The 12,245-nt window shown below is 39.3% G+C and overlaps 1 protein-coding gene across 1 annotated transcript in view; it reads left to right on the forward strand.

Moving 5' to 3' along the window:
* The first annotated feature begins 1,033 nt into the window (after window positions 1-1,033).
* fgf11b (fibroblast growth factor 11b) overlaps window positions 1,034-12,245 on the forward strand; it is a 65,841-nt gene continuing 54,629 nt past the window's right edge. Inside the window, exon 1 of the mRNA XM_056247832.1 lies at window positions 1,034-2,014. Within this exon, the coding sequence (XP_056103807.1) occupies window positions 1,822-2,014 (193 nt within the window). The 5' untranslated portion in view covers window positions 1,034-1,821. The remainder of the gene's footprint in view (window positions 2,015-12,245) is intronic.

Raw genomic sequence — 12,245 nt, forward strand, 5'->3', positions numbered from 1 at the left:
ACACAGGAATCTAGCATGTTTGTTTGTGGACGAGGGCACGGTAGAGCAGAGACTATTTTTGTCTCTACCTGTCTGTGTCACTATTAATGAGAGATAGCCACCCATCCTGACACGCACGCTCAGTGCCTGTCTGTCTCTTTAAGCAAACCGCCCCTCAGGTCCCGCTCATTTCACATGCTGTATTTGCAGAGTGCCAAGAGACTGGAAAATACACTGAGATAAAGAGAAACTGCAGTGATGTCAGAAAGAAGAATGAGAAGGAGGAGGGGGGACACTGAGGGAAGGGAAAAGAGCTTTTAGATGAAGAATCCAGAGCAATAAAGTAAATGAGAAAAAAAGAGGATAAGAGAAAAAGATAAGACAGAGAAAGTCTTCCTGTTTGCGTTAGTTTTACACCTTCAGCAAACGTGAAGCACTCCCAGCACAAGGACGGCAAGAAACTGAACGCTAAACCAATAAAAGTGGTACAATCCTAATCCCCTAAAAGTGATTGTGTACACGAGGATGTGTGTATCAGAGAGAGAGAGAGAGAGAGAGAGAGAGAGAGAGAGATGGGTGAGGGGGATAAATGTGTGTGCGAGTGTGTGAATTTGGCAGTGATAACTGACTCAGAACGCACGACTGCGATGTTCTTCCTGAGGTGACTGAAAACTGTCACCATTGGCACCTGAAGCGCGCTCTCTCTCTCTCGCTCTCTCTCCTCCTCCACTCAACCCATCAAGGACAGACACGGCAGACTGAAGAAAGAACAGTAGTGTTAACTCTCTCTCACCCTCTTTTTCTCTCCCTTCATCTTTCTGTTTTCTATCCTCCATTGTTCTCATTCATCATTCTTGTTCTTCTCTCACTCTCTTTTACATTCACTCGCTCTCTTTCGCTCACTCGATCGCGCTCGCTCCCGCTCTCCCTCCCTCACTTGTTCTCTTATGAATGTCACCTTTACTGGTGGTAGCCGCTGGATTTGCACACACACACCCACATACACACACGCTCGCTGGCTTTGGGGTGGGGTGGGGGGGGGTTAATGTAGGGGTGTGGGGAGAGATAGCGCGTGCCAGAAGAGGCAGAAGGGAAATTTCTCAGAGTCCATTCTTCTTTTGCCGGCTACCGTCCTGCGACTCAGGGCTTTGTCCGTCCCAGCAGCTGAAGCAGAAGTGCCTCTGGACGTGGGAGCACTGGATTACCGCTTGAGATTATTCTCTCTTTTTTTGCCAGCACAACTAAAGTTAGCCATAGGGACTGCAGGCTGACCATCTGGCAGTTTCTGACAGGATCTGTTCCTGATTTGAGCCGAATAATTTTGCTGCTGGTGAGCGAATAACTTTTTTGCAAGGACCAGCCGTGTGTGGGTGAGAAAGCTCATCGTTCCTGTGTGCTAAACTTTAGCTTTGTCAGTGTTTTCGTCTTCAGGAACAAGACACAAGGGGAGGGGAAGGGAGAGGAGAGAAAGAGGGGGGGCAAATATGTCGGCAATGTCGCAACAATGACTTTGTCAGCCGCTTTCTGTATCTTTTTGTGGAAATGTGACGATGTCGATTTACGTTTTAAGGATTTGTTGTGGTGTCAATATGTATTTAGAGAAACAAACATAATGAAGGACAAACCATGGACAGGTTGTGAGTGGACCAGAACTTAACCTCTTCCCTTACTGGAGGGAAACACACGGACACGTGAGGAACCTACCTGAATTCTTGGCTCTCCACGCAAGGTTTGACCCCTGACTTTATCTTTTTGTGCTGCTGGTAAAAAGACGAGTGCATCCAGAGAGGGTCTCTTAAGCAAACAGAGACCCCCCTCCTAAAGGTGAGAGGGGGGGGGAAGATGGCAGCACTTGCCAGTTCTCTCATCAGACAAAAACGGGCAGTCAAGGAAGACCAGGCCAACCGGCCGATAGCCAACAAACGCAAGCCGTGCCCCAAGAGCAACAAGTCTCTTTGCCAGAAACAAATTCTCGTTCTCATATCAAAAGTACGGTTATGTGGCGGTCGAAGAGGAAGAACAGAGAAAAGACCAGGTAGGTTTATCTGTAACTTTCTATTTCAACTTTTCACTTCTGGAACCAAATCCACCAACAAAAAAAGAAAGAAAGGTAACTGCTTTCTTGAAATACCAAAAGAGCAGAATGAAAAACTAAAGTTGCAAACTGATGTCATTCTTCTTGGCTTCTCTAATGCCACTTCACAATCACACTCAAGTTCAAACTGGCTGTGGTACAAATGTAGGGATACAACACTGAAATACAGTCTGGTCTGAAATACAGTCGTCTCTGTGAAGCAATGTTTCACAGGTCACATAAAGGAGAAATCACTAAGCTCATGAAGTTGTAGCATCATGGAATTTATTCAGACTTTTATAAGGGAAGAAGGGGATTGACTACTATTTTATGACATAAACAGAGCTGGAAGAGGCAAGCCCTTTATAAGGTGTGATTTACAGTCTTTCAAAGCGTCCCACATGCACAGGCTATTCTGGGTTGCGTTAAGACTTGCCCTTAGGATGCTAATTATTACCTCATATCTTCTATGTTCACACATGGGCAAGCATGTCTGCATATTAATACCTAATTTCAATTGTGTTCCATAAAATAGTGTTTCTCAGTAGGGCTATGAGATTGGAAGTTGGACTCCGGCCATGTTTTAGTTCCAGTAACCTTGCCAATGGCCAAAAAGAAAAAAACAGCACGCTCTCTGATTACAGCACTGATACTGAGACAGAATCTCTGCGATTGTTATGTCAACCTACAGGGCAAAAATTCAAAACAACCAATGTCCACAACTCTGACTAGCAGTTTTATTGAAACAAAAACATCTCTGTTCTGAATCCCTGCCATTGGTTGTGAGTTTTGTAATGTCTTTGGATAATAATGGGGACCAAATGCTTATGACATTTTGAAATTGATGCCATAGCCTAAGACTGAATGACTAAATACTGAATAAAAGAACTGTCAATGTAAAAACAAGATAAAAGAGAGAAAGGATAAAGAGATAAGACAGTGAGTGAGAGTGTGAGTGTTTGAGAGTGTGTGAGAGAGAGTGGGTGTTTTGTACATAAATGAAAATGATTATAGTCAGGGATATTAATCTGCCTCTTTATCCGCCTCTCTCCACACTGCAATCATCAGAAAAAATATGGGTATGAACAGAAATGAGTGTGAAAGAGAGTGTGTGCGTGTACTTCTATAATACTGAAGTAACGCTGATATCCAGTCCTACTCCTGGGACCGTGTTCTGTAATATTTACATTCCTTTGATATCTACTGAACACATTATCACATTACGCTCCAGCACCGTTAGCATAATGTGGTTTAGGGACATACTGAAATGCAAATATGTTTTCGCACATGCAAACACACAAAAACTGGCTCAGGGAACTACATATAATATTGCATTGCTAGGATAGGTGAAATTACTACTGCAAGTCTTTCCTTATACTGTTTAACCCTGTTGGTCTAGACAAGTTTATTCTTGTTAGTGCAGATTTAGTGCTGGTCTACCCCCAGAGGTCAAGGTTTGGATGGTTAATATGGCCTTGTTAGCCCCTGCTGGTAAATGTTGAATCTAAAACCAGCTGGCAGAAAAAAAGCAACTAGCTGGTGAATCTGATTGACAAATGATATCCTGTTGGTTAAGCTAATTAACAAGCTTACTAAGCAGCACATCAACATCGAAAACACAACATTTACTGGTCTTTTCAGCAGGGAAGTCCCTCTAAATGCCTTAAGCTGTGACATTTCATTTCAGAGTTGTGCTTCAAAATTCAACCCATAGCACTTTGGGTGAACTGAAGCAGCCAAAAATTGACAAATTAGTGGGCATCACCTAGCCACAGCAGTGTGGCATCATGGGATCACTGCTGCATTGTCAGGTCAGTGATCCATATGCATCCATCATAACAATGTCACGCCTCTGCTGTACCCGCAACACCCTTCACATCTGTCTCACGCACACCTGTCTCTCTGAGTCACTTGCTTTGGATGGGTTCCCTTGCAGCTCTAAAATGGCGTCGCGGTCTCACAACATCTGAGGTCGGCGCTGAGTCTACTGGTCTCTCGATCGATGCAGCTCATTAACGTATACTGATTAATCAATGATCACCCTCTCCGTTTGCCCAGTGCCCAATTTCATGCAAGGTGGAGATGGTATAGAAACGTAAACCACACACACAAACACAGACACAAAAACCATTCTCTTAATAGCAGTAGCTGTTTTACACCTTTACAGTTTTATGGAGCACTTGGCTTCTGCGGAGTGTTTGGCTTTATTCAACAACAAATCTCCTAGAAGGAGAGAGACAGCATGGGAGAACCAATTATTATCAGTAAAGGAGCGAGAAAACCCCTCACATAGGGCACACAATTTTCCTTTAACATAAAACAGCTTACAGGAGTGGATTGAATATGGTATATGAATGAATAACATCAGTCAAGCCAATTTTCTATTCTCGATAACTTTGAGTAACACCTGAAATCATGGTGATACTGCAGTGTCTAAAGAAAATATAAAAGATGGCAACTTCCCTAACAACAGAAATTCATTTCATGACTTTATTTAATAAATTAATAAGTCAAAATAAGGCACAAATACTAATTATCTGACAGCGGCTTACCATGCTTTACTTTTAATAAGGCAATGGTGAAAAACAGCGCCTGGAGCAAAACCTCTGGATAAGATTCTGCTCATATCTCCGTCACTGTGAGTTACCAGAACCTCACATAGCAAGCATATGTGCACAGCAGAGTGACTATCGCAGTCTATGGCGTGACGGCCAACTAGATGCCCAATACGGTTTAGATCACAGCACAGACTAATCAAACTTAGTCTTCAGTTGCGAGTTCTGAATGCTACAGAATGTGGCTGTCACTGGCATTAATAAACAAACAGTGAATGTAACCGTATTTAATCACTCTAAAAGTGACAAATGACAGATAGCCATTTTCTGCTGCTGTGTAAACATTGCCGTAGAGTTCCAGTGCTCTCACAGCATTAAGGTGGGAAATTAACATTTGCAACCAGCCAACTGAGATGTTTTGGTGGGGTTTCCACAGTAGTGGGTGATTTTAGCTTGTCAACCCACTCTAGTGAGAAACATTTAAGAGTGGCTTGAAAAAAAAAAAAGCTGTCGCAATGTAGTTCACTTGTTACATTCTTTCCGATTAGATCTTCGACCATATCAGGAAATGTTCATAGTGCTAATGTAAGATTTCAGCTGCCAGGATTTAGTGATTTGTACTAAAAAATGGATGCCTTATTAGAATTAAAATGAGATGGTAAAAGGATCAGAGTGGCTAGTAACAGCTGAAAGAAAAGTTTACCTGTCACCTTCAAAATTACTAACAAAAAAGAAATAATTAACAGAAAAAGAAGAGAGATGAGGTCTGCAGATGTGTAGTAAGGAGAATTCAGCAGGGTTCAGTCTAAAGGAGTCGCTCAGGGCACGAGGACGTGGCACTGGAGGAGGACAGCATTAAGCTGACCGCTGAAGATGGGCTGTCAATCTTGCTTACTCAACAACACCTGATCACACTGCACAGTGTTAGGTAGCCTCTCATCCGAGTACTGAGAGTGCCAGGGGTCAGAAAGAAAGAGAGAGAGGAAGAGAGAGGGGAAGAGATAGTAATGCGGAGAGGAAGGAAGTAGAGATGGAAGAGGATGAGGAGAGGGAGGGAAGAAGAAAGAGCAGGAGAGATAGTTGGAAAGACAAAAAGTGAGTCACTGCAAATGACAGAAGGGCATGCAGAGGGAATTCAGAGGAAAATAAAAAAATCACTGATGATTAAGCAAAAGTTCTGGCAGAGAGTTTGTTCAATTAAAATGGGGATCATGTACGTTCGCTGCATGAAGGTTGTTCATTTTTGTTTGTTAAAATAAAAGAAAACACTCATACAAATACACTATATAATAAAAAGGGTCTAAAGACTAACTTAAAGGAACATTCAGAGTTCAAGCTCACATAAGCTCTATGAACATGCTTTTGATTACCACAGAAAACAATTTTTCATTCCTCAGTTTGTCACGACAAATATTGTGTTTACACTAACACCCTTACAATGAAAGTCTATGGGGCAAGACATTGCATTGGGATAAACACAACATACAGCCACAAGACTTACACATTATGTAACAAAATTGCATACTAACCTTTTCTAAGCTATATTAAATGTATCTAACTTCTGTCATGATCATGAAGAGGGTAAACTCAGAAATGTTCGCAGAATGGCTGCTACATTACTTGAAAAAGGCTGTTTACCTAAAGAAAAATTCACCCACTCTAATTTCGCTAGTTCAGACCAACAGCTAAAATATAACATTTTAAACTTGAGATTTAGGTAAAAAAAAAAAAAAAATACACTTTTTAGTAACACACTTTTGTATATAAAAATATATATATCTACACAAACACACATTTCAGATATAAATGCAGAAATGTGCTACTTTTTAAAGAAAAGAATTTTTTTTACAGTGCTTATATATATATATATATATATATATATATATAAGCACTGTAACATTTTTTCTTATATATAAGCACTATAACATTTTTTCTTTTCTTTAAAAAGTAGCACATTTCTGCATTTATATCTGAAATGTCTTGCTTCATAATCTTCCATTTTTTTTACATAATATATTAAAAATGCAAGTTTTAATTGTATTCTGTGTAAATTTGAAATAATATTCTCTTAAAAATAAAGTACAAGTAACTTAATAAGGGATGTAACCAGTAGAAACAGTATTGATTATTAAACTGCTGGTCGATTAAACAGAATTTTGCTTGTCCTCGCTCTGAGCTCACACACAGCACTTGTTCAAATAATTAATGAATTAAGATGTAGTTCACTATTGAGTTTGTTAGTCAACAAATAAACAAAAAGATCTACTGTGAGTGTGTGGTGGGCTGGCTGCTCCCTCTAGACGATCCTAGAGGCAGAAGTGAATAAAGATGTTGGAAAAGTAAATATGAAAGAAATGAAAGACATCAAGTCATCATAATACTAGACGGTTAACACAATTGATCCACGTGTCAGGGCCGATGGGACGATGTGTGATTGACCATTTTAAAGAGTCTAATAATGTGTCAGGAAAGAGAACCCAAATGTAACTAATGGCCTCTACTGCACACATGTTATTGGTGTTAATATTAACTGAGGCATTCTCCATTCTAACAGCATTGATCTATTCTATTCTCAGCTAGCGGCCTTCCAAAGTGAATTAAAAGGTCTGGGTTTCCCTTACAAGCTCTATTAACTGAATAATTAGCACATTCTGTGTGTGACAGGTTTCAGATGGGTCACATCTAGTAACTCATATTTTAGTTTCTGAGTGGATGCACTGTAAAAAAAAAAACACTTGACATGTAAGGAAAGAATCCATAGAAAAATGGAAACGGCACTGGTAATTTGAACGTTTACAGACATATCATTTAACCCTACAACACAATGCAATGCGTAATTCAAAACATGGGTAACACATGTGGAAAATCAATATGGAAATTTAATTTACATTAACATTTACAATGTGCTTTATTTTTACTGACTTTTTGTAGAGTGTAAGATATACAACGACCGACCACTAACACAGGAACTCCAAAAAGTCTTCCCATTTGGCTGTCCTGAGAGCACCAATCCTGACAAATCTCAGCCATCTGTATGAAACGAATATCCGATTAGTTTTGCGGCTGCAACAGCAGCCAAGAGAGTTTCCCAGACTCTTTTGTTGATATTGAGGACGCCAAACATACAAACATCAGCTTATGCCGTTACACAACCAAAGATTGGGAAGGGTTTCATAATCTATCAAGAATTTAATTCCAGATGAAAAGATAATTAAAGCTGAAGGGATTGATGCTTTTGTTTTGAAGGTTTATTTCAGTGCGCGGATGTGCCGCCTCTGGGTTGGAGTGCTGGACTTAACAGATTGAAGAAAAGTTCCATCAGTCTGGAAGAGATCAGATTAGGACTAAATTTGCCTGAAAGAGATCTGAGAGAAGGCAGCACTAAGATAAATGCCACTAGCGTATGATTAGTATGAGTGAATTCATGCTGGAGCAAATTCACATATCATGTTCATTAAGCATCATTGATTAAAAAAAAAATATATAAAAAAAAATTACCTTTACAAAGCTGAATTTGGTATTTGGGGCAAAAACCTATTTTTTTTGTGGGGTCAGCAGAGCTTATATACAAGAATAAAGAATGCTTTATCTTCATGGAGATTTTTGGTTATGGTAAACCCTGCTGAGCTTTGTGGGGGAAAAGTAACTTTTCAAGTCAGGCAATGCAAGTGTATAGGTAGCAGTTTCAAGAAGGAAACAACACTGTAGAAACATTATGTTTATACGAATTAAATGTAAGCTATGTGTTTTCCTCATTTCAGAGGATTTTGTCAAGTCTCTACACAGTCTTCAGGTGCTATTAGTTTGAGTGATGCAGAAAACAAAACTTGGTACATTTGTGATATGATATATCTCAGCATATTAATTACACTACTACAAATTATATAACTTAATACAACCATAATTGTATCCCTTAAAACTCATATCCAAAATTACATATTTAAAAAACAATTCCTTGAAAAAGGCATTTCTCCATGCCTTAAAATATCTTGAATGTAACTCTACAGCTTGCCTCATTTAGTATACATTTAGTATATATTTCTTCTGTTCCAGTAAAAATAACTAAACATCCTTAAAGCATGATACATTTTCTTACTTGAGTCGACGACTCCCCATCACTATGCAATAGTGCCCGCCCACTTATTCAGCAGCTGGTTTCGGAAGTATTTTTCCCATTCATTTCTCCCATAGGGATTCTAAGAAAAGTCTTCGTCAAAGCGTTTTAAGCCATGAACCAAGCCAACCAGCTACGAGGTGAATCATAACATTACAAACTTTGATTTGAAGCAAAAAGTATATGAAAATCGGACAAAAATACAAAAGGTACAAGACTGTGTCCTTAAAGAGATAGTTCACCCAAAAATAAAAAATCTGTCATCATTTACTCACCCTCAAGTTGTTCCAAAACTGTAGGAATTTCTATCTTCTGCTGAACACAAAAGAATATTATTTTGAAGAATATGGGTAACCAAACAGTTAATGGGCCTATGTGGTTAATGGGCCTAAAATACCAAGGAAGTCAATGGGGCCCATCAAGTGTTTGGTTATTGACTTTCTTCAAAACATCATCTTTTGTGTTCAGCAGAAGAAAGAAATTTATACAGGTTTGAAACAACTTGAGGGTGAGAAAATGAACATTTTTGGGTGAACTATCTCTTTAATGGCTTTAGTGATGGAAAGAACTACAATCTCATGAAGCATTACCAACAGCATAACTGAATTAAAAACAATCGATACATTTAAAAATACTAATTTAAAAATGTTGATTATATATAAAAAATGTATTGCAGAATATGCACATATCCAAACATTTAATTATTTTGAGAGCGTATAGGGAGACTAACTTGATTACGTCATTCGCTATGCTTCATGGGAGTGGGCGGACCTAAAGAAATCTTTTGTGTGCGTTTTGCTTGTTTCAAATCTCTGATTGGTGGAATTTTCTGTACAACATCATGGGTAAAGTAATTTTTCCCCACAAATTCCACTGTTAAACACGATTATTTTAAAGCAAAGTTGAAATAATGCAGGCTGACGGCTTCAATAGAAGCAAATACTATTGATTAACAACCTAGTAGCTCACAATAAGGTAGGCTTTAAAGGTTTGTAAGTTATCTTTAAAAATTAAGTTTTTACTTCTGGAACCTGACTGTTGAACACTATTTGTTAGAGTCTTCTTAATGTTACCATTCATGTCTCACAGATCATGTCTCAGAGAGTAATGGAATTCTGTCACCTTTAGGTACTGACATAGAGCACTTGGGCTTTATTTACCCTAAAACGATGAGTAAATGCATCAGAATCGGAAACACCCCCATGCCCTCTCTTCTCACAGCCTAATGACATTGCGAATGACAAAGAATGCCTTAATAGCCTCTCTCACACAGCAGCTGAAATTGAATTTGTGGATACTTTGATTAAACCTGACAAGGACAGATTGAGTTTGACCTCTAACAAGAGGGAGACACACAAAAGATGTGTGTGTGTGTGTGTGTTAGAAGGGGCAGAGGATAAGGAGGAGCAGACAGAAAAGTTATACATTTACCTCAGTAATTTCTGAGCACTTAAGTGCCTGGTGTTGACGTCATGATCAGGCAAGGCTCCATTACTCTTGGGCTGTCATCCCAGAGAGTCAGATTGCTTTAACATCCACCACAAGTACCAGAACCTAACCAGCATGTAAAACCACCTTTCATTCAGATTTTTAACATTCAGCAGCTTGCTCTACAGCTCGCTGGTCAGCATTTATCTATACTTTCAATCTCCCTTTTTGTCAATTCACAATAAACGATGATTGAATCTGACACAGCTGTCATCTCAGGGGATGGTCCCTTGAGGTCACACAATGATGCTGACAAGGTCATGTCAAACATACAAGACAGAAAGATTGAAAAGTCTGACTGGATTATTGACCTGCAAAAGATTAATACCCATAAAAGCTCAGTAATATTCATCCAGTTGGGTCTTGTTGTGAGAGAAACATGGCATTAGAAATACTGCATCCTTAGAGGATGTGTGCTAGAGCAAGTCACATTGGTGCCAAGTTTACTTATTCCTTCCATTTTCTACTTTTGCTGATACTTCACACAGTGAATCTAACATACAGATGGAAATAAAAAGACCTGATTCAGTAGAGAGCAATGGTTAAGAACTAAAGAAAGAAAAGAGATGATGAACATAAGGATATATTTTCAAATAGATTTCAAAAAGTAAAATATGTTCTTAGATCAACAATCTTGATGGACCTGGAACAACATTATGATCAACCAATCAGATTTTACACATTTGTTTTTCCCAGGTTTGGGAATTATTATTTCAATCTGATTTGATGGGTAGTTAATGTTTAGGGTTGAGTATAAGGATTCTAAAATGTTTTTAAAGAGAACTTAAAATTACTAATGCAGTTTAGTAAAAAATCAGTTTAGGCTGAAAGAGTTTTGGAGGGTTGAACATCACAAAAGCAGCGATGTTTAATTAGCGCTTCTCCGATGACACGTTTTGTCTGTGTCAGTGTCTATTTTGTGCAAACAATATGGACAAGCTACAACAGAAAAACATGTCAGCAAAGTGTACACGCCACACCATGACCAAATAATGCTAGAATAACAATATGTAAACTTTGTTTGTGTGCAAATTCTGTTTTAGTCATCTTTACCCCATTCAAAAGGGAACAACTAATGAAGCTTTCATTTCTATGGAGAAAAAGAAATGAATATCTAATAAATTTGGGTGTTTTTGGAAAGAAAAACATGCCAAAAAGTTGTTAGGTTTTGTGCACTTGTGCAGTGCATACAAGCATTTCAAATAACATGATTAGAGGTCCTATGTGCTCACTTTTTTTATTGCAGTTAAACTAAATACTAAGTAAATTTGGTCTACTGCAATTGTTTTCCATCCTCATAGGTATGTGCATTGTGGAAACTGAACGGGTGTTTGTGGGGGAGCCTACTGTTTAAGACATTGAAGACCCCTGCAATAGAAGATAGAAAGTATAAGAAATAGGGTAAGATAAGAAAGAGAACAAACCAAGAGGGAAGATCTGATGAAGGAGGAATAAATATAGAGAGAGAAAAGAGGAATGAGTAACGTGAGAAAGATAAGAGGGGTGCTGAGAGATGCAGACTGAGAGACAGCAGAGAGAGAGAGAGAGAGAGAGAGAGAGAGAGAGAGAGAGAGAGAGAGAGAGAGAGAGAGAGAGAGAGAGAGAGAGAGAGAGAGAGAGAGAGAGAGAGAGAGAGAGAGAGAGAGAGAGAGAGAGAGAGAGAGAGAGAGAGAGAGAGAGAGAGAGAGAGAGGGAGGGAGGGAGAGGGGGGACTGGTGGGGAGTCCTAATAAAGGTTGAGGGAAGCCCTGGTAGTTTGGCCTTAGTCAGGGAGGGGAGACACAGATGCCCTTGGCTGCTCACTGAAGCAGCGCCTGTAATTACTCTGCACTCTCTTATCATTACGGGGTAAATCGGCAACTCACAGCTATAAGGCAGCACACCACATACACACAAATACACGTTCCATGCACATACACGAAAGGTCGCTTGACAGTTAACCTCTATCGATCCACTGAACACCATAAGGAAAATAGGGTGCGACTTCTGGCTCTGCTACTGTGTGACTGATCAAACCACACACACATAATTGAATG

Source organism: Rhinichthys klamathensis, unplaced genomic scaffold, assembly GCF_029890125.1.
Source record: "Rhinichthys klamathensis goyatoka isolate OS25496 unplaced genomic scaffold, OSU_Roscu_1.1 h1tg000050l_1, whole genome shotgun sequence".
Classification (NCBI taxonomy): Eukaryota; Metazoa; Chordata; class Actinopteri; order Cypriniformes; family Leuciscidae; genus Rhinichthys; species Rhinichthys klamathensis.